Source organism: Heloderma suspectum, chromosome 6 (assembly GCF_057233095.1).
Source record: "Heloderma suspectum isolate Gila_16-S chromosome 6, 16-S_ref, whole genome shotgun sequence".
NCBI classification, from domain to species: Eukaryota; Metazoa; Chordata; class Lepidosauria; order Squamata; family Helodermatidae; genus Heloderma; species Heloderma suspectum.
The window spans coordinates 96882199-96905202 of NC_139463.1; the positions used below are offsets into that span (position 1 = coordinate 96882199).

A 23004-nucleotide genomic window follows, 5' to 3' on the forward strand; every position below is an offset into this window, starting at 1 on the left:
GGCCTGTTACACTCATCCAAAAAATGACAACCAGCACTGACTCTGGAGCTTTTTCTGAATCCAAGGAAGAGTGAAGATAGAAGGCCCTGGCTTGCTCCTTTTGCAGCGAAGTGGACAGGTGTGTTCCACTTGACCTGATACGTCAGTCAAGGCCTTTATATTCTGCTCAGCCAGCCTTCGTCAATCTGGCGCCCTCCAGATGTTTTGGACTACAACTCCCAAGATTCCTCCCCATTAGCCATGCTTGCTGAGGCTAATGGGAGTTGAAGTCCATATCTGGAGGGCGCCAGGTTGGGAAAAGCCAGGCTAGGCTTTAGTTTTTGGGGGCTGCTTATAGATTTGTTTTATTGGCTTGCTTTAATATGCTGATGGTTTAATTATGTATGCTCCCTGGGGAGGGAGGCTTTTGAGGGCTGAAAGGCAGTATACAAAAGAGGCTTTTGGAGTAGAGCAGCCTTCCCCAACCTGGTGCCTTCCAGATGTGTTGGACTGCAACTCCCATCATTCCCAGCCAGCCAGGTTGGGGAAGGCTGGAGCATAGGGTGATGCTCTCCTACCTGGTTCTCCCTCTTGCAAAAATTTACACCCTACCACTGTCCCTCATTCTAAACAAAAGTAAAGCTGCTTCCTTAATGACCAAATTTATTCACATCTATTGCTCCATCTTCAGAATCCAGATTAGTCTCTTCCCTTGGGTGGATCTTTAAAAAAAACACCACACACCTGTCCACATCTGTTGCTCTTGACGCTATCATCCTCTTCACCAGTGGTGCTGTCAGGGTAGGACTTTGAGGCAGAAGTCCAGGGCTCTATTCAGCAGAAAAAGCAGGAGGGTCTCCACAGCATGGCTGGCTTACTACATTTTGAAGTAATATGCACTACTATCCAAGAGGGGCCCCTGGAAGGCCATTACACCCAAACGTGGGATTAAAATGTAACACATCACAATAAATGTCAGAAGACTTGCAATAATAGGGGCTCATTGCAGCCCCCAGAATAGTTCCCCCGTACCTGGCACAATACATTGAATTTTGGTGGTGCAATTAGGTAATTTTAGACTCTAGACTTAAATCGTCTTACTTGGGGTGTGGGGTGCTCTTTCCACGGTAATGTGTGTTACTCACTTCAAAGTATAAGCCAACCCTACTGCATTTGGGAGCCCTTCTGCATATTCTGCCAATTAGGGCCATGGATGTCTACCCCCAGAATCCTGCCTTGATGTGCCATCAATACAGTACGCTGATTATATTCCCATTTCAATTACAGTATTTCTAAATTTCAACCTCTCTATGAATTAGCATACACAAATTACATGCAAATCTGTACCATCTCTGGTCCTCTTTTTTAGTGATGCATTAAGTGGCCACCTTCTGCTGTATTGTAGGATCAACATGTTCCTGCTTTGCAGTCCTAAAGAGGTAATGAATGCTTCTGGTGAAAGCCTCTGTGGTGGGTATTATGAACAGAAGCAGAGAGTCTTAGGGATACAATGTACTCCTGCCTTATTCATATGCATTTTAAGAACAGGGGAACTAAGCAGCACATCCACAGTAGCTGAAGCAGTGATGGCAAAGGGAGATAGAAGTATGTTAGAAAAGCTGAACTCCTGAACCATACAAGTGGGAACATGGTGGTGGGGAACCCTCCCATTCAGATGGGAGCATGGACCCATATTTTTGCAGGTATATTGGAGCTAGGAATTCCTCCCCTAGCTGGCTTACTAGCACTAGGCATACCCGCAAGTAATAGATGGGAGCAAATAGATTGTTTCCTGGCTATGGGGCATGTGGGAAGGGGAGGCCTGCTTGCAGCTTGGACGAGAGTGATGCAAAAATTAGCTGAAGGCAGCAGAGGGTGAAAAGTCTCTTTCTGCAGAGAGCCTGTAGCTCAGGGGTAGAGCACACACTTTGCATGTGGAAGGTCCCAGCTTCCATCCCAGTTAGAGGGGTCAGGTGGCAGTCGATGGGGAAGACTTCTGCCTAAGAGCAGAACAGAGTAAGATCTGCTAGCCAGTCAAGAGTAGAAAATACTGGGCTAAATGAACCAATAGCGTGATGTTGTGCAAGGCAATTTGCTACCTGATGCAAGGGAGCAAACGTGGAGGCATGTCTGCTGTTGTCTCCACTTACACTCTATTTATACATAGCTGTAACATAGCAGGTATTACAAAATGCACCATATGCCTCCAGTCCTCTCATCCCAAGAAACCAGACCCCAGGTAGCACTGTTGTCCACCCCCACCTCCACACTGCTTGGGGGAATGGGGAGCACACAACATTCAATTCCATTTCAGGAGAAACCAAGTGTCAGATCCATCCCATCTTAGGGTTTATCACAATTGCCATGACTCAGCCGTTCACCTGATCCAACAAGACTCTTGCTACCCTTCACTGAGCCAATCCAAGCCTCCCAGCTCTGCACAAATTCCCCCCACCCACCCCCAAGCACAATGATGATGGGATTCCTGGTTCTTTATTTAACCCGAGAGACTCAGAGAATTTAGCCAAAGAACCCAGATTGCTGTGGGAAGGGGGAGGGATGGGAGGCCAGATCTACTTGGACCATTGAGCTTCTGAATCTTGATGCCAAGGATTGTGGGAAATTCTCAGGATGCGTCAGCCAAAGTGCAAAGGAGGGCAATAAGTTATGATGACATTTGGGGTGACTGGGGGAGAAGGTGTCCTCAGGTCAACAAAGTCAGTGGAGATCCATCCCAAACGGGGATGCTTGGAGCCACCAAGGAATGCTGCCTTGAAATGAACCTTCCAACCTAGGGGAGAGAGAGAGAGAGAGAGAGAGAGAGAGAGAGAGAAAAGACATGGCAGTTAAGACTCTACACATGCTCAGAGGCACTCTTCTTATTCCTAAAAAACTTGCCAGAGGGAATTGCTGGTATTCACACACACACACACACACACACACACACACACTCCAGGGTTGTCCCCTGTCACAGGTTAAACCCTCCTCCATCCCTTTCCCAGAGTCTAGGTACCTCAAAGTCCGGGGCAGACATTCTCATAGTCTGGAGTGTCATCTTCACTTTCACGGTCACTGGTGCCAACTGTGGGAAGATGGAAGATGGTGTAAGGTTAGGGGAGGGGGGAAATTTGCCCTCTCCTCTCTCAGAGCCTTCAGGCATTTAGCCAGACAGATTGTTTTGCTGAAAGGAAATATTTCCTCCCTGGCTCCTACTGTAGGTTTGCCTCACTCACCAAAACAAGGATCTAAGATGGTTGCCTCTGGTTCTAGTACGTTGACGTATTCGCCTGTGGTGAGGAGAGGAAAAATGGGAGAGTCACATTTAAGGCTGTGAGGCACAACATCAGTGCCTCTTCCCACATCAAAGCAACATCAGCATAGTGCAGAGCAGCCTTCCACAAGCTTGGCCCTTCCAGATGCTTTGACCGACAATGGAAGGAACCGTAGCTCAGTGGAGAGCACCTGCTTTGTGTGCAGAAGGGCGTAGGTTCAATTCCCGGCTTCTCCAGGTAGGGCTGGAAAGAATCCTGCCTGAAACCCTGGAGAGCCCCTGCAGTAAGTGTTGACAATACTGGGCTAGATGGATGAAGGGCCTGACTCAGAAAAAGGCAGCTTCGTAGGTTCCTAGCTCCCATCATCCCTGACCATTGCCCACAGTGACTGGCTTGTTGGGAGCTGTAGTCCAACACATCTGGAGAGACCCAGGTCAGGGAAGGCTGGTATGAAGGATAGAAGAGGTCACTTGATGAACAAAACCCCATTTCAAAATCCCCATCCAGCCTGGACACTTCTAGACCCGACCTCTACTGAACTCCCATTAAGCTCTGCCTGCAGCAGCTCTTTGGAACCCAAATCTAGGTGTTCGTCTTCTATGCCTGGAGAAAGTCGGTTGTTTGCAGGAGGTATGCAAGTTATCCTCTAGTCTATACAACAACAACGTAGGGCAGCAGCCAAGAATGTGTTCTCCTGACTGGAATGGAATCCATTCTTCCATCTGCCGCTGCTGTTGGTTTCCTTTCAGACACAACCTCAGCACCTCGTGACATGTTTGCTAGCCACGCCCGCCCCACTCATCAGCTTCCCCCACTCACCGAGCGAATGCCGCTGAGACTCTGGCATGTTCTCATACTGGTCCACGATGGAATCTGCAAGAGAAAACATGGGTGTTTGGGTGGGTGGGTACGATGAGGATGCAAGAGATGTTTTGGAACAGGCTGATGTTTTATGTTGCAAAAAGAATAAGATCTAGCCATCGCTTGTGTTACTGTATTCCTTGTCACCGATACAGACATACCTCATTGCCAGAAACAATTCAGAAGAACGGCACAGGGGTTAGAGCAGCTTTCCCAACCAAGCACGTGCCAGATGTGTTGGACTACAAGCACCATCATCCCCAGCCACCCCTGTGCTAAAGCTAAACCCCATCATCCCCAGCTAGCCAGGCCTGAAGAGACCCAGGCTCAACTCTCCACTCAGTCATGTCAGTTGCTGGCATGATTTTGGGCTAGTCGCCATCTCACATCCTAACCTACCCCACAAGGTTTTTGTGAGAATAAAAGTGTATGGTTGGGGGTGGGGCAGAAAGCTATGTAGACTGTCTTAAGCTCTTTGAAGGAAATGGTGGAGTGGGGGAATAGCCCATCGCATGGACTCATGCAAAGATTCATGAATAGATGCTTTGGGCTTACCACAGCCTTTCAGTATTTCTAGGGCAGCCCTCCCCAACATGGTACCTTCCAGACATTTTGGACTACAATTCCCGGAATTCCTGACCATTGCCCATGCTAGCTGGGGCTGATGGGAGTTGTAGGGGAAGGCTGTTCTAGGGGCTTTACACAGCTCTACACAAGCACGCCCCGGCACAGGGTTTGGGAGTGCCTGCTATAGAACATCCCGACTGGGGCCGTCTTCTTTCTAATGAGGAAGCTGGGGGCATGGAGGAAGACAGGAAAAGTATTGGGCCTGCAAAGACAAAGGATTTAGAAATCCCACCATATGGTTTGGAAACAAATCTGAAGGCAGGGTAGCGAGCAGCGAAATGTCAGGCAGATGCTAAAAAAACGCTGGCCCTCCCCAGTTGTACCCCAATTTATTCTCTCATTTAGGTGAGAAGTTTTTAGAGGCCAGAAAGAAGCAGGTTAACCCAGCACCCTTGAAGAGGGCATCACAGCCCTGACGCCAGGGTGCGGGGAGACATCCCTGCTGCCGACTCACCTGAGGAAGCATGGCCCTCATTTCTCTGATCTGTAAGTGGAATGTCAGGCAGCACCTCGCTGTTGGGGGAGAAGGGAGACCCGCTTAGATTGGACAGCTAAGCAGTTGCGGTATAGCAAGTAAGACCCAGTGGCTCATGGTTACCCAGCATCATTGGTTTTGTCTGGCAGCAGATCTCCAGGGTCAAGGATCAACACTGCTAGGCTCCATCTACACGGAGATGCTTTCTGAGTTAATTCTGTTTAAATCTGGATTTTCATGCATTCGGGTTTGCTCCTCCCATGGCACGCGTAGCCAGTAAAGCGATGTATACATTTAAAGAAAACACACTTTCATGGGGCAAACAGCACCAGTTCGGGGCTTGGTGAGCGGAGGCCCGCAAGTAGAACTGAATGTCATCCGCTGCGTAGGTGCGGGGCAGCGAATGAGCAGAGGCTTGCTCCCCACACCTTTCCCTGCTCCCGTGCTCAGCAAAGTGCAGTGGCAGACAATGGAGACATGTTTAGCCAACACCGCTCCTCGTGTCCACCCTCTCATGACGCAACGTTCCCCTCTGCCTATTGGGCCAGCTGGCGGAAGTCCAAAGGAGACAACGAAAAGCTTGTCAAGCTCCAGCCCGCAACGAGATTCCTCTGATATCCCTAGCTGCATTAGGCTGACCTGAAGAGGCTTGTCCCCTGATCCCCAAGACTTACATGTATCCAGGGAAATAATTCTCATCATCATCCGTGACGCAGACCTGCTCTGGAAGCACAGAGACCAAAAGAAGAGTCATCACACGCACCCTTTCAAAGTGTGCAAGTTGGAAGGCCCCCATAAAATGTCATCACATGGAACCCCAGCTTTAAGGCAGCTCACAGCCCAGCCTACAGAATTCAGCCCACAGTGTGTCATGGCTGGAGTCAAGAGCATGGCAGAAAAGGTGCCCGCAGAGCCAGTCACCCCAGATGTCTCACGCAAGTGAGCCATGCTGCGTATTCTAGAGAAATGGGGTGGGGGAGACCCATAATTCCTGCTGCTACTCACCTTCATTTTCATAGCTGGGAACACTTTCTGAGAAGGGGTATACCAAAAAGAAAAAGAGAGAGGAGAAAAGGAGGTCACTGATTAAGCCCACCAAATGCCTACAGCAGCCTTCCCCAAACTGGTGTCCTTCAGATGTGTTGGACTACAATTCCCATAGTTCCCAGCCAGCAGCTGGGGAAGGCTGGCCTACAACATGTGCCTTTTGCCCTCTGTCCATATTCTGTTTCATAGAACCAGATTTTCCAAGTCATTTATTCCAGCAGGTGGCACTTCCAACCCTCAGCAGCCATGGCAGGGACAATTTTCCAGGAAGGGAGGCCCCACTGCACCCTTTGCTGCCCAAATCTGCATCCCTATTCATTTTGCGACTCACCATTGTCCCCTTCAACTTTGATGAATGATGCTGATTGACCGGAGAGACTGTATGGGGGGCATCTGCAGTGAGTAAATAGGAGGAAAGGGGTTAATACTTGCGTGAAAGTGCTAGTACAGCTGTTGACCTAGCAGAGCCTTCTTCAACCTGGTGCCCTCCAGATGGGTTGGACTGCTGCCTGCCAGCTCCCACACCCAGCTTCTCTGTTTCCTCTGAGTTTAGATGCAGTCCTCACAGTAGTTGGAGGGGAAATGGATTTCCCCAACAAAAATATATTGTTGTGAACTATCCTTGTTATAATGCAAAATACGGGGCGGGGGGCTGGGCTTAAATGGGTAATCAAGACCCATTAGCTTTACGGAAGGCATATATAATACACATACATACATACACGCACGCGCGCACACAGAGAGAGAAATGGATGGATGAATCAAGGCATCAATGCAGCTGAGTGAAATTTGGACTCTCCTTGCGGAGGTGCGGCTATGGTGACTGTCATGATGAGTGCCTGCACTTCAAAATGGACCACTACACCACTGCGTACAGCAGCCTTCCCCAACCCAGTGTCCTCCAGATGTGTTGAATGGCAACTCCCATAATTCCCAGAGTTATGGGAGTTGCAGTCTAACACATCTGGAGGGCACCAGGTTGCGGAAGGCTGGGACATAGTTTTTACTGTGTCCTGCTGGAGCAGATCAATGTTCTTGTATTCACACAGACAAAGAAACCTGTGAGCAGAGCAGACAGATTGGAGGACAAGGCTTGTTACTCACTCACAGAAACACACTTGCACACTCGTATAGTAGTGTGGGAGCGAGAGTAGCTCCACAAGCAGCTCACTAATGTTCAGGGTTTGCTCACCTCCGCAAGTCTGGCTGGGATTGGATGGCAGACCAAGGTGGAGCTGCAAGATCAAAGCAGGACAGTCGGGGGAGAAAAAAGGACACCATCACTGGTAGAACTGGGCAGGATGCCAGCTTCCTGCTCACCTCCCATGCCCAAAAGAACCAGCAGCACCCACCTGGGGTGAAGGAAATGGTGGGCTCAGCCAACCTCAAGTTATATTAAAGGTACAGGTTGGAAGCTGACCGAGGGGGTGGCAGGGGTGGCAGGGGTGGGCAACCTTTTTTTCCTGTCGAGGGCAGCATTCCCTCTTGGGTAATCTGTCAGGGGCCACACGTCAGGGGTGAGCGAGGTCAGAGGCAAAAGTGTCACCCCCCGCCCCCGCCAGCCAGCCACCCACTTTTCCTCTCCCCCGCTCCCCTTTTCCTCCAGGCACAGTGGGCTACCAGGGAATGGACAGATCACTCTTGCCAGAGGTCTGAACTGAGTGCAGGATGAGGGCTGCTGCTTGCCCACCCCTGGCTTAGGGAAACCATTCTTCTAATCCCATAGGTTGGGTCCAGACTAAGTTAGCTGTACTTGGTTCCCACTGAAAGCAATGGGACTTACGTCATGACTAACTTGTCCCATTGATTTTAAGGGCAACTAAGTGCAACTAACTTAACTCTAGATCCAAACATAGGGGGCTTTGTTTTTAGAATATTTCCTACAATGGATGCTGTTGGATAGGTGTAAGCAGAGATGTGTGTGCGCGCCACTCTGCTGCAGGAGTGCAGGTGGGGGCGACAGAAGGGCACTGAATGCAACAGTGGATGTTGGATTCAGCTTCTTGGGAATAGATCTTGGTTGGGGGTGGGGAAGAGAGAGGACAGTGTGGACTGACTTTTCATCAAGTGTGGAGTACCATATGCTGGCACCCAGTGAGATTATTGCACAGTGCTTTGCAGTGTGTGTGTGTGTGCGCGCGCCAAATAATGATGGATCGTGGGTGCAGGGTGACTGGTTCCTGGATGGGCCATCACATTGCTACATCAACTTTGGAGAGACTTCAGCCATGGGTACAAAAAGGAAGCAGATGGGAGTATGAGAACGAGGCTGGGAAACTTCAGTATTTCTTTAAAAGCTCGACGTCGAAATGGGACCGAAGGGACAGCTACTCACAGGGAGGACGTCTCAGCACCCTGAATGTCTGAGGACGGGCACTAGTTGAGGGCCTGCGCAAAGAAGAATAAAGATCAATCAGAGCCCATTTCCTGGTCTGCTTGTCAGATGTCATAGCTGCTTCCCACCCGCAACCTGCGCTCACCAGCAACCTCCACCACAATCCCCTCCCTCTCCAGAACTTTGGGTGGGATGCTGGAAGCTGCTTTATACTGAGTCAGACTATTTGCCCATTTAATTCATTACATTTCTATACCGCCCAATCGCCAAAGCTGTCTGGGCAGTTGACAAAGGTGAAGGCCCACCTCGCTCAGGAATGTCCACGCCAGGGGTGTTGAACCTCTTTCACCTCAGGGCCCTATTCCATTTTGGAGGAGCTCTCCAGGCCGCATTCCAGTGGTGGGTGGGGCCAAAGGCAAAGCAGGTGTGGCCAAAACACCCAAAATACCAGCCTGTTTTGGCTTAAATCTCTTACTGCCAGTACCTCTGCCTTAGGAGGGGCATTGCAACCTTTTAGAATGGCAGGATGCACAAAAGCCAGGGAAGCCCTGATTGGGTGGGTGTGGGAAACGGGCTGGGGGAAGGGGGCGTGGACATCTGGGGAGCCTCGGAGGGCCAGAATGGGACCCTTGGCCCACTAGCCTGAGGTTCTGCACCTCCAGTTTATACTAACTGGCAGCACCTTTCTAGGCTTTGAAACAGGAGTCTTTTTTAGCCTTACCTGGAGATGCCAGGGATTGAACCTGAGACCTTCTGCTTCAAAGCACATCTCCAACACTGAGCTATGTCCCTTCTCCCAGTTCTCTTCCAACATAACTCTACCTTAGTGGTGGGCAGAAAGTAGATCTCCAGATGTTTTGGACTTCAACTCCTAGCATTCCTGACCATTGGCCAAGCTGGCAAGAGCTTCTGGGAGTTGTCCCCAAAATATGGAGATCTACCTTCTGCCCACCCCGGCCTACCTAACCCACAGCTGCAGACTCACATACACCCCTTACACCATTAGTGCTAGGGGAGATGGGGACCTCCATTGTTCAAAAGGGCACCTTAATGCTACTATGCCAACACCACTACCAATTTTTTCTTCTGTCATTGAATCAAAACTTGGCCTTTGCGTACCACTTATGTTTCATGACCTTGGGAAATGTATACTTTAAAAAAACAAGTTTAAAAGTTACCACAGCAAGATACTGTGCCTGTGTTTAAACTGAATGTCCTTGGAAGAACATTAATTGCAACCATGATTTGCCCTTTTCTATTGGGACAAAGTAACTTCTGTGTGTATACATGCACATGCACACAGACACAGACACACACACTTTGTTACTATATATGCAGACACCGTTTCCCTGAACAGAGAAAAGACATTCTGCCTGTGCTCAGTGGCCTTTTGCCGAGGATACCAGAACTTTTTTTTATAAATTCAGAAGCTGGCAACCCTATTCCTGTGGCTGCTAGACTGCAGTAGTTAGAATTATTATAGGGCTCATTGACTGATCCCTGTTGCAGGCTAAATGGCTGCCACAAGGAATTATTCCCCGACTATGCAATCCAGGCTACGCACTATACCACAACCACAAGAGAAAGGTGATCCCAGAGCAAGCCCACTGAGGCTGTGACTCAAGGAAGTGAGCCAAGCCACACACTGTAGAGGAAGTGGAGCAGGGTGGCTGCATACACATTGCCAAAAAAGAGGAAATGCATCTCCAAAAAAGGCCACAAGAGGGTAGAGATTTACATACACTAATTTATAGGTATTGATGCAAATGCAGAAATAATAACTGTCCTTTCAATAGAAATACAATACATCTCACCCTAGAGGGGAAGACTGACCAGGTGACCTGTGTGCCTGCTCAGTCAGCTGTCCAGGTGATAGCTCGTGATGGCTAACTTCTAGGCCCCAGCCGTTCTCCCTTCTTATGGTTCTTTATGTTGAAACCAGACTTGGAGGGGACAGCCCTTCAAACGGAGGACTATCCTCTGTAAAGTAGGGCACACGGCCACCCTAACACCAAGGAGGGTCTATTTTCTTTAAAGGGAAGTTCAGATCCACTGATTCAAACAGCAGCTCAAGTGAACAGCAGATGAAGTAAAAAGCCCTGTTCCTGGACTGTCCCACTTTAAGACTAGGAAGGGAAAGCACATAGTGGAGTGCTTCTCATAGTTAAAAGAAATCCATGCATACAGAACATTGGACAAGGAAAGCACTGCAATTCAGCTTTCTCCTTCTAATCTTTTTCGTTCTAGTCGAAAAGAAAAGAAGCATTCTCCTTCTATCCAGTGGTGAGGGTTGAAGTGCAGGTACTCATCATCACAGCCCCCCCCCCCCACACACACACACCCCGAGTCAAAAATTGCAGGCAGCTGTGTTGCTCCATATCAAGAAACCAGCTCCCGGAGTTTTCATCTGCAAGAAGCAGGTATTCTGTAAAGCTAACAGCTCTTAACTGCTCATTCAAGATTAACCCACCCCAAAATACTTTACATTACAACAAGGAACAATATATTGTTGCAGGCAAAATTCATTTCTCCCCAGCTGCTGTGAGAACTTCAGCTAAGTTCAGAGGGAACACAAAATGCTGAGCAGGCTGGCAGATGACACCGGCAGCCCTGCTAATCAAAAGTGCCGGCACCCTGTCCCTGTGCGCCCTGCCTCCACTACGCCACTGCTGCTATCCAGTATGCTGGTTTTGTGTGTGGGGAGGGATTTCTGCCCTGCTACGGAGGGCCATTCAGCCAGGCAATCCCAAACTGGCACTGTGGATTCTGCACAGTCCAGAATTAATTTGCCCACTTCACTTGCTGTTTGGGCAAAGCTGGCTTGTGCTTGCAATCAAATTCAGGATTGACAGCCATGACCCCCATTCCACAGTCGAGTTGTGGCCATGCACATTTCTAGGGTCCTTTGCCACTGTGTTTCTGTCTAGCCATCGACATCAAGACAGTTCCTGGGCCCGGCCTGACGAGGTGGTTCCCGGGTTATAACTCTGGACAGTTTCACACACAGACATTGAGGCCAACCTGGGAACGGGCCAGTGCATGTTCAGATTCTCACTCCAAACACACACACCCAGGAAAAGAAAAGGGACTCCGACGATATATCGCGGGCAGCCGAGTCACAAGCTCTCAGCATGCGTCGGAGCACTCATCAGGGCAACTTGATGCATCACCAAACCAGCTCATCTGGAAAAGGGCTCAAGTAACAATTACACGAGAGAGAAGATGTAGTGATGGCCACCAATATGGATGGCTTTAAAAGGGGGTTAGACAAATTCACGGAGAAGGGTATGAACGGCTACTAGTCCTGATGGCTATGTGCTACCTCCAGCATCAGAGGCAGTATGCCTGTGTACACCAGTGCCTACGTACACCGATTTATATACCACCTAATAGCTGAAGCTTTCTGGGCAGTTCACAAAGAAGACTTAAATTAGCGAGACCCTTGCAATAGTTACATGTCGCTTGATTCAGTATACAATTCCACTTCTAAATAATATGAATGTGCCCTACCACTATATAGCTCATATCTGTGTTACACTGACTAAGAATTACCTTTACAGTAAGAAATAAAATGAGAGCACTAGTATACTCAAACACGTGAAGATGTAGCGAGCTCCTTATTTCTCTCTCTCTCTCTCTCTCTCACACACACACACACACACACACTCTGCATCTGGCCTATAGACTATGTCTCCGCTTTCCAAATCTGCCCTGGTTCAGATTTTCCACCCATCTGCCTACTTTGCCCCAAGACAAGACAGACAGTGATGGACTCACTTGTACTGGTAATCATCAACAGGTGGCGCTGTTGAGAGAGAGAAAGAGATCAGTTAAGAGACACTCTGTGGCACAGGGGCGGGGAAGCTCTGGCCCCCAGATGGGAGTTGGACTCCAGTTCCCATCAGCCCCAGCCAGCACAGCCAATTGTCAGAGATAGTGGGAGCTGAAATCCAACACTACCTGTGGGGGCCACACATTCCCCACCCCTGCTGTAGGTTCACAGAGACAAGAGTAACAAATAGAGAAATCAGGAAGTGTCAGTTCCTCAGGAAAGGGAAGGTTTGAGGCGGGGGCAGGGGCGTTGCTAGGCGCTTAAAAGGTCTAGGGGACCCACCCCAAGCCATTAAGCTTAGAAATAAAGCTTCCTTTGGCACCAATGGAACATTTTTTCCTAAGTTTAATTGCCATGCAAGGGGGGGTTGGGGTTGGGGGGGCAGAACATGCAGCAGGGGGACTTAGCTCTCCTAACTGCATTCCCCCAGAAATCCCCCACCCCATATCTATCTCTCTATCACATTTCTATGCCACACAATACCCAAAGCTCTCTGGGTGGTTTAGCGATTGGGACTTAGAAAAAAACTTCTCCTTGGCATCAATGGAAGCATTTTTTCTGAGCTTAATTGCTATGCCATTGGGGGGGGGGGGATTGGGTGTGTGTGTCTTGCAGCACGTGTGAAGGGGAGGGGCTAGTCCTTCCCTCCCCAGCTGCAAAATCCCTCTTGAAAGTCACCACCTGCAGCGTAGTTAAACTGAGAAAAAAAACCCTTCCACGGGCCCCAGTGGACACTCAGGGCTCTGTGGGATAGATCCGGGCACCTGAGAAACAGATGTGGGGCTGCCAAGCCTAGCAAAGCCCCTGGTTTGAGGAGGAGGGGCAGGGTGAAGAGAGGGAGGATGAGACCTAACTGTCTAATTCCGTGTCCCGGCAGTCAGTACAAAGCACAAGTAGAACCACCAGAACAGGGACCGTCAGCGCCAAAACCCAGAAGATGTCACCCGTGTGGAAGGCATCCATGCCACCTGCAATGAGGAGAGTGGAGGAATGGCGGACTTGGGGCAGGTGGAGGCTCTGGGGTGAAACACAGCATCGAGCAGGCTAGTGGTAGTGCAATACATCAGCAGCCCTGTGGGAAAGAGCCACATTGTGTGACTGGCGTGTTAAACAGATAAAACTGATGCAATAAATAAAACCGCAGTGGATAAAACCAAGAACATCCCGCCCTACAGCAAGTCCAAGGAAAAGAAGCAGGAGTAAGGGGCGGGGGGGATACAGGCTAGGATCTCTTATTGTGGTTGGGTAGCCTCTTGGGTTGGCCAAATTGCTAGAAAAAAGTCATCGGCTAAGTGGCCGCTATGGGAACTTCGCAAGCACAGCAGAGGTGGGGAACCTGCGACCTGAGAGCTGCCTGCAGACCTCAGCCTAATTTCACGCAGGTGGGGGGAGTCCAGAAGGACAGAAGCGGGGCAGGGAAGACAAGCTGAAAAAAAATGGAGCCACGGAAGGAGCTGGGGCTCCTTCTGTGGCTCCATCGCCAAGTGATCAGTTCAGGCCTCTGGACAGAGCAAACTGTCGCTTGTCTGGCTTCCCACTGTGCAGATAGATAAAGGGGGTGGTGCAAAAGAAGGGGGTGATACAGAAAGAAAGAAAGAAAGAAAGAAAGAGAGAGAGAGAGAGAGAGAGAGACGGAGAGGAAAAGAGAAAGGAAGGAAGGATACAGAGAGAGAGGAAGTGGTAAGGAGAAAGAAAGGAAGGGAGCAAGAGGTAGGGGGAAAAGGAAGGTGTGGTACGGAGGGAGGGAGGGAGGGAGGGAGGGAGGGAGGGAGGGAGGGAGCGGGATGGTTTGCACATCATGCTAAGCCACCCTGAGAATAAGCGATAGTTGGTTTCGTTGCTCACTGAACAACCCACATTACTCCCAACAGGCGGTTGGGTGCGTGGTGGTGTGGCATGGCTTCTTTCCCCCGCAGTCCAGTCCCTGTACGTATCTCAGTGTCCTTTGCATGGCAACCCCTCTTGTATCCTTGTACCTACAATGGGAAATGTTCCCAGCCCCCTCCCTGCTCCAATCACTACCCCTTTCCAGAGAACTTACTTTGTTTGTCACCTTTTAAAAATTATTTTCTCAGTGCTTTGGAGGTACAAAACAGGGTCGTAATTTTTAAAATTATTGTTTCCCACTCCTTTGCAAGTGCGGAAATTCACTTGCCCACTACGTGTAGTATCACCTTGTCAATTTCCTTGTATATTACAACTGTTAAGGGAAGCCCCAAAGTGGAGTAGGTGATATACTAGAAAATCAACAAGGCGAGACTGCACAGAGGCTTATCTGTGCACACTTGCAAAGGACCAGGAAAAAAAAAATACTAGAAGAAAATATGACCCCATTTGCACAATTCAGAAGCACTGAAAAGGGGGAAAAAAACCATGACAAAAATAATTTATCCAAAAAGGAACACCAAAGTGTGTGTGTGTGTGGGGGGGGGGTAGTAACACCTACTTGGCTATGTCATCCTCTCCCTATTACACATCAGCGGAGGGGCAGGCCTCACTAGTGAGGAAGGTGGCACTGGCAAAATCGCAAGGAGCGGCATGGGCTTTTTTTGCTGCTCTTGCCAGGCAGCTCTGTAGCAGCTTGGGACAAGCCATGCTGCCAGGTTCGGATGTCACGACAAGCCACCCTCAACAACCCAACAAGCCATGGGCTCTCAGGGTGGCTTCTGCATGGTTAACAAACCACACTGAATCATCTGTGCTTGGTTCACATGTCATGGTATGCCATGCTGACACTAACAAGGCTCACAACCTGCCCTGGCTTATCATGTCTTGTGAACCCTGTTGGGGGAAGGGAGGGAGAGGGAAGGGGGGTAGAGAGGGGAAGGGAGGGAGAGGGAAGGGGGAGAGAGAAGGTGATGAAAAGATATTCCAGGAAAGGGGTGGCACACACAGAGAGATGGGAGACCCATCTAGCCTGCTGCCCCAACAGGTTACCCTCCAAAGAAATCTGGCCCTTGACAGGAAAAAAAAAGTTCCCCGCCCCTAAAGTAGAGAGAAAGGAGCTTCCGAAATCCAATCCTTTTGGTCAATGCATTAGAGCAGGGGTGGGCAGAAGGTAAACTAGGATTTACTTGTAGATCGTTAGATGATTTGAAGTAGATTAGCCAAGGTTTCTGACTCCCAGTTGCTTTGACTAGCAACAACAAAAAGACTCCCCCATCCTACTCCCAATTTTAGGCTGTTAGAATCCCTGTTCTATAGTAAACCAGATGTTGATTTGTACCCATCATGTAGGCCATCCCAGCCTATGGCTCACGGCATGCAGGAAATCAGCCCGGCCCCATCAGCCACTATTTGCTGAACTACAGGGATCTAGCAAGAAAATAAAGCAGATCACACAGGCATGAAGCTGGCCCATGCCTGCCTTAGAATAATTATTTCCAAACTGTTTAGCTTCAGGGAATCCTCCCACTTCTGCAGCCACCCGTTTGCCAAGCCCCTGAATATTGCAAAGGGTTCTGGGAAGCACAAGTGTTTTTTTACTAACTTAGGCAATTTGAGCATTCCAATTCTGCTTGTGTCTTATCATATTCTAAAAGCAAAGGCAGCCATGTGGGCTCATAAGGAACCCCTCCCCCCCTCCACAGATAGCAAGCAAGCTTTAGAGTTCTCCAGTATTCTTCATCAGGCTGGACATTAAGCAAAAAAAAAAAGCATACACAGATAATCTGGCTTGGTGTTAAAGCCTTAAGCAGGGGTGGGCAACTTGTGGCCTTCCAGATGTTTTGGCCTGCAATTCCCATCATCCCTCAACATTGGCTATGCTGGTTAAGGCTAATGGAAGCTGTAGGTCAAAATATCTGGAGGGCCACAAATTGCCCGTCCCTGCCTTAAAGTTTGCATTGCTCACAGACTTAAGATAAAGTATAGGAAGAGATGGCTATCTTATTATTTATTAAATGTATCGCCTGCTTTTCATTATAAAATAATCCCAAAGTGGGGTACAACCAGTAAAACACAATAAAATCACACAACATCAACCAAAAAAAACAATCGAAGAGGGGAGAAATGGTAACACAGATAAACAGTTTACACAGTGCAGCAAAACAAATTCAGTCAAGAGCCAGGGTGTATAATTAGGTCTTTAGCTGGCACCAAAGAATTGTAAGGCTTGGTACTGGCCATATATAAAGGAGCGGTGTGTGTGTGTGTGGGGGGTGTGTGTGTGCGCGCGCGCGCGCCCATATTGAAAATGCCCTCCCTTGGGGTGCTGTGTATCGAACTCCAGGCAAATGTGGCATCCTCAAGAGGGCATCCCCACTCAGTCTTAATACTCGGGCAGGTACATAAATGAGAAGGCGCTCCATCAGGTATCCAGGTCCTAAGCCATGTAGGACTTTATACGTAAGCACATATAAAGCTTCGTATGTGCATCTTAAACATGGCTCGGGAACTTATTGGCAGCCAATGCAACTACTTCAGAGCTGGTATAGTATGTTCCCGGAAGCTGTCCCCCTCAGCAGCGGAGCCGTGGTGTTTTGCACTAGCTGCAGCTTCTGAGCCAACCTCACAGGCAGCCCCACGCAAAGTGCATTGCAGTAGCCCGATCTTCAGGCTACTAGTGCATGGATCACTGTGGCCAGGCTATCCCTGTCCAGGGACGGCTGCAGCTGGCATACCAACCAAACTTGGACAATGACAGTCCTTGCTGTGGGGGCCATCTGTGCCTCCATAGATGGTGCTGGCTCTAGGAGCACACCCAAACGCCACCATTACTTAGTTGAGTTAGGTTCTCCTAGGTGTTGAGCTTGAGGGTGAAAGAGGAGAGTGGAAAAGCTGGTTTGAAACTCAACATTAAAAAAACTAAGATCATGGCATCTGGCCCCATCACTTCCTGGCATATAGAAGGGGAAGAAATGGAAGCTGTGACAGATTTTATTTTCTTGGGCTGCAAGATCACCACAGACGGTAACTGTAGCCATGAAATTAAAAGATGTTTGCTCCTTGGGAGGAAAGCTATGGCAAACCTAGACAGCATAGTAAGAAGCAGAGACATCACCTTGCCAACAAAGATTCATATAATCAAAGCTATGGTTTTCCCAGTAGCAACCTATGGCTGTGAGAGCTGGACTATAAGGAAGGCTGAGCGCTGAATAATTGATGCTTTCGAACTGTGGTGCTGGAGAAGACTCTTACGAGTCCCCTGGTCAAATCAGTCAATCCTAAAGGAAATCAACCCTGACTGCTCATTGGAAGGACAGATACTGAAGCTGAAGCTCAAATATTTTGGCCACCAAATGCAAAGAGAAAAGTCACTGGAAAAGACCCTGATGCTGGGAAAGATGGAAGGCAAAAGGAGAAGGGGACGGCACAGGATGAGATGGCTAGACAGCATCACCGATACAATGAATATGGACTTGAGCACACTCCAGGAGAGAGCGCAGGACAGGAAGGCCTGGCGTGCTATGGTCCATGGGGTCACGAAGAGTCGGACACAACTGAACGACTGCGCAACAACAACAACAAGGTGCTGAGCAAGTTTCAGGTTACACCTAGGGATGCTGGGACACACACACTGGCTGGTTCCCCATTTTTGAGAATGTCAAACCCAACCATTGCTTGTATCCATCACCAGCCTTAAGCGAAACATGCTCAGACTCAAAAGCTCGCTTGCTATTTTACACACGAAGCTGCCTTTTTCTGAGTCAGGCCCTTGGTTCATGTAGCCCGGTACTGTCGACGCTGATTGGCAGCACCTCTCCAGAGTTTCGGGTAGACATTTTTCCTACCTCTACCTGGCGATGCTGGGGATTGAACCTGGGGCCTCCTGCATGGAAAGCAGGCGCTCCACCCTTGAGCTGCGGCCCTTCCCTTGGCACATTTTGTGACGTTTTGGCTGGTCCTAACAAAGATATTGCCCCCTGTGGGATTTGGGAATGTATCATCAAAATAGCACATAATATTGCCCAAGACAAGTCTACATCATTTATTCCCATTTACAGCTCTTTATTTCAGTAACGTAACTAAGCTCTTGTGCTCCACATTAGCTGGTCTAAACTGAATACTAACCCCAGAGTCAGAATCCCCATGTCACCAATAATCATTAATTTTTGTAAAAAAGGAGAACTCTCAAAGCGTCAGTAGAAGTTCTCTCTCCAAGATATTTACATAGGTTTAGGCAGGTGCCCCTGGGATTTTGGGCCCCCAGGCACGCTCAGTTGCTTAATTTGCCTCTATGTTTGGGCCGGCACCTGGGAAGCATTCTAGGGTGAACACTCTGTTCACTCAGGCCTGTAGGCCTCACCATTGCTATGTGTGAATGGAGAGTGAGCTTCTGAGCATATGCAACACTGCTTTGCAGTTGCACATCTGTAGGGGAGTAGATCAGTAGTGTGTGTGTGTGTGTGTCTGTGTGGTTTGGGGAAGAAGCTCTTTCAGGGATGACACTCCCTGCACTGCCTAGAGCAGTCACATAACAAGGCACAAGAAGAGTGGCGATAGCAAGGGAGAGCGAAACAAAGAGCGGCATTCCTACCAAAACAGCCTAATGTCCATTCAACCCAATCCACAGATGACTGCATGTGGCAGAAGAATCTCCATAAGCCCAGGCAGCAAGAAAATGGCACACGTGAGCTGGGGTTGGTGGTTCACGGAGGCATTTAGACAGGACGGGACCTCCAAGCGGGACACAAACAGGGCTCTAGGCTACAATCCTCAGCACATTTTAAGTGGATGTGATTCTCAATGATGAAAAAGTACACATTACTCTAGATTCGAGTGATGGTGTGATGATTGGCCACAAATGTGAGCGTGTTGGGGAGCGGCCAGGGAAGCTTGCTAAGTGAGAAACAGCCTGTTCTTCCCCACCCACCCCCTACACCTACACCTACACACACACACCTTTTCAGGCAGTTAGGTGTGGTCTGAAAGCACCCTTGCTGAAGCTAAGTAAGTTTAGGTCTAACCAGTGACCAGTGATGGGAGATTGCCCGGGAAAGTCATGTACACCATCTTGAGCTCCATAGAGGGAAGGTAGGACATGAACGAACTATTACCATTAACAACTCACAGAGGTGCATCGAGGTAGGAAGGCTACAGAACTTTGCTGTGGGCTAGCTTAATTTTCCAGATAAGGTCAAAGGAAGGGCAAAGAGATACTCAGGGCAGACACTAGGCTTGCGGGATCTACTTTGTTTTCTACTAGAACCCGAGTGCCACCAACTAGATCCATGTGCAAAATGGCACCTAAGAAAGGCGTATATAGAACTGAGGAACAAGGCCCCTCTCCGAGCACAACCTCAGTGGCCCACTTGTTTTCACGACCTTTACCAGAGCTTGCACACAAATACTCACACACACACACACACACACACACACACACACCATCCACTCCTGAAGAGATCTCGACAGCTTGCACATTTTGGTGTGATCTTCTGATTGGCCTAATGAAGGTATTAACACGAATTTGGATTTTGAAATTTACTCCCACTTCTCTCCGCTGCCCCCGCCCCCCCACACCAACTTACTTGATTTTAGCAGTCTAATTTAGGAGCGAGGGGAGGGAAGCCTTTGTTGTTTTTGCAATTGTCAGACCATTGGGAGCCGGAAATCCTTGCTCATCTACAGCAAATCACCTGGAGATCAGCCAGTAGTTCCAGACCTTCCCTGCCATGCTTGGATGCTGGCCTAACCTGTGAAAACTGCCCTTGTTCGATTAGGCATCCCCCTTAGGAACACGGGAAGCTCTCCTTTCAACCAGGCCAGACTTACTTTTCCTTCTTGCCCAAGATTGTCCATTCCAGCTTTCCACAACCTGGTGCCCCCCAGAGGTGTTGGAATATGACTCCCATCATTCCCAGCCAGAAGGGGCCATGTCGAGGTCACCTGCTCCATGATCTTTCCACTGGAGATGCTGGCAACTGAACCTGGGACCTTTTGCACACAAAGCACATGCTCCGCCACTGAGCCGGGCCCCCTTATACCAAGGAAGGGGCGACCACTCTGGGGAGTCCGGATAAACCCCTCACACAACTCAACCACCCAAATGTTGTGCCAGAGACTGAATTCCAGCCTTCCCCCACCTGGGGCCCTCCGGATGTTTTGACTGACCATTGGTCAAGCTGGCTGAGGGATGCTGGGAGTTGTAGTACATCCGAAGAGCACCGAGTTGTGGAAAGCTGGAATGGACAATCCTGGGCGAGAAGGACAAATAAGTCTGGCCTGCTTTAAAGGAGCTTCCTGTGTTCCTAAGGGGAACACAGGAAGGCTCTTGAATCCCATTGCACACAGGAGACAAGCTCTTCTTTTAAAAACTGAGTGCCAGAACTCCTCAGTTCTCTGGGAGGGGGCTCTTTGCCCCCTTCTTCCCCACTGCAAAGGAGTGTGGGAACAGAAGTGGGAGCAGGGGTGACTCATGCCAGCAATAGCGACCCACAGCCGGATTTGGGCGCCTGCAAACAAAAGCCTTGCTCTGTGTTGTGGGTGCCGTGGGAGGGAATGTGCAGCTGCGGCGTTGCAGCTGCAAGGCGACTTTGCACAGCAGCGCTTGGGGGGCGGGGAAGAGAAAGGGTGCCGAGACATCCCCTCCAATACCCAGAACGATTTGGTAACGGGGAGGGGGGCTGAGAAAGGGCCTAAAAGAGGCCCAGAGTTGAGACCGCCAGCCCCATGCACCCAGCCACCTCCCTTCTTTTACTCCACTTGATTGGAGCCCCGGCAAGAGGCCAAGGCAACCACAAACCATGGGCTCCGTTACAGGGCGGACACAGACACCACTCCAGGAGCTGGTTGGAAGGAAGAAAGGCAAAAATATAAAATAGGGAGGGGGAGGAGTCAGGGGGTCCACATCCACCCCACCCCCAGGGTTGAATCCAAGGGGGAACTTTGTATGGACGGATCAGCACTCTGTTCCATTTATTCCAACCTCCTCTGTCATGTAACTTGCTGTCCTTGCACCCCATATTCTTCAAGCCAAACCCAGTTGAAGAGATGGATAAGTCAGAGTGCAAGAGAATGCAATAGCAAGACAGGAAAAGAGAGATTGCATCAGGAGAGAGGGTGGGAGGCATGCACAGTGTGTGTGGGGGGGAAGCACTTTGCACAATGTAGAAAAAACCCATTATTTATGCCCACATTTGTACAAATCTTCTCAACCTACCCCATAATTCCTCCTGGGCTCAGCTACTTGCGTCACCCCTCCCAATTCCTCATCTCTTGGCCCCAATCCACTGCACACGTCCTGCCCCCTGGGACTGTGCCCCTCTACCGGATCTATAACCTGACAGCCTAGGATACAGCCGTGCCAGGGCAGGGGTCAGACCCTAAATGTTCCTGTTCCCACCACAACCCTCCCCTGCACTTTCCCCAACTCACATCTGTGCAAACTCTCATCTGGGGCTCTTCCCAGTACCACGCTTGGATGAGGTCTTCTCTGGCACAGACGATGCTGCTGTTTGATTGCTCGGGCAGGAAGGAAGTGCCACGGCCGCCAGCAGGAAGTTGAAGGGCAGGTGCACTAAAACATGACAGGGGGGTGGGAAGAGAGAGAGAGAGAGAGGGGGGAGGGGGGGAAGGGAGAGGAAGGGGGGGAGAGAGAGAGAGAGAGAGAGAGAAGGCACAAACACCAACAACATCTCTCTCATTCAGAAGCTTGAGGAAAAACACCCAGGCTTCAAGGAGGACCTCTAGGCCTTCTTTAGATCTTTGATGGCTCCCAAGAACACAACAAATCCCTGTGCCAGCATCATCAGCCTCCTCCCAGTTCCAAGGGGCTCCTGTACTTTTCAGCAAGCCAGGTGTAACTCAGAGGGCTGCATGCTTGCCAACGGAATCATTGCATGCTCAGGAGTGCCCTGGAATGATGGACTGGATCACTCAGTAGTATGCTTGTAAATTACCACCTGTGACCAGTATCAAGCACCTCTATGCAACTAGACAAGGATTTCCCCCCTTTCCAAGATGTTTTAACCCAAGATACTTATATTGAAGTGCACACACACTAGTAATATGGACTAGTAACTTTGAGGACTTATCTGCAAAGTTGGTGACTTTGTGTGCCAAAGACAGAGTGAACCCAAAGTGGGAGGCTAGGGCACTGTTCTTTAACAGGTAGCCCGGGGGACTTCATTAGGTCCAGCGATACTGTTCAATGCATCCTCTGAGCCTCTCCTTTTACCCCCCAACCCCATCTTCTCAGCTGGTGTAGACTCAGTTCTAGTCCAGTTTTCTTACGGTTCTGTGGGTGCACTGTAATGGGAGTCCTGGTGGCCAATTTAAATGGCAGGTTTTCAGGCAAGGTGCTGGGCTCCAGCGCGTAGCGGTAGTGGTAGATGGTTCTCCTAGTTGAGTAACAGCAGCTTAGGGGGCTTGAAAGAGAAACTTGTAGCTGTGCTGCTTGGAAGAGAAGGAAAGCTTTATGTTTCCAGGGGAGGGGGAGCAACGGCGAAGCAGAGCTTTTCTGGAAAAGAGGCTCAGCACCCAGGGGAGCATCTTGCTCATGTGGAGAAGAAAAATTTGCAGAGACAGCATGGATGTAAGAACAGTAAAATCAAGTAGTAAAGCTTTCCCTGGACTGTACCATTTCAGGTGGGGGAGGGACTTCGGCACATTTCAATACCGCCCCCCCCCCTCCAAA

The 23004-nt window shown here is 49.5% G+C and overlaps 1 protein-coding gene and 1 long non-coding RNA gene across 4 annotated transcripts; one reads left to right on the top strand and one right to left on the bottom strand.

The window, feature by feature from the left end:
- The first annotated feature begins 37 nt into the window (after positions 1-37).
- LOC146341966 (uncharacterized) lies at positions 38-4073 on the top strand. The gene is made up of 3 exons (XR_014783885.1): positions 38-118; positions 1349-1418; positions 4001-4073. It is a non-coding gene; the product is annotated as an uncharacterized LOC146341966 (long non-coding RNA).
- LAT (linker for activation of T cells) lies at positions 635-22725 on the bottom strand. 3 transcript variants are annotated; one of them, XM_084805348.1, is made up of 14 exons: positions 22602-22725; positions 21744-21885; positions 13283-13396; positions 12374-12401; positions 8597-8649; positions 7454-7496; positions 6593-6654; positions 6220-6246; positions 5889-5937; positions 5194-5252; positions 4071-4124; positions 3213-3266; positions 2993-3061; positions 2112-2770 (listed from the first exon to the last, which is right to left on the bottom strand). In XM_084805348.1, the coding sequence occupies exons 3-13, from the start codon at positions 13389-13391 to the stop codon at positions 2994-2996; spliced, it is 606 nt and encodes a 201-aa protein (XP_084661474.1). In that variant the 5' UTR covers positions 13392-13396; positions 21744-21885; positions 22602-22725; the 3' UTR covers positions 2112-2770; position 2993. The 3 variants fall into 3 exon arrangements, with proteins under 3 accessions (XP_084661471.1, XP_084661474.1, XP_084661472.1); XM_084805345.1 differs by lacking the exon at positions 22602-22725 and having other exon boundaries at positions 635-2770; positions 13283-13500; positions 21744-21863; XM_084805346.1 differs by lacking the exon at positions 22602-22725 and having other exon boundaries at positions 2309-2770; positions 11618-12401; positions 13283-13500; positions 21744-21829.
- Positions 22726-23004: the final 279 nt, after the last annotated feature.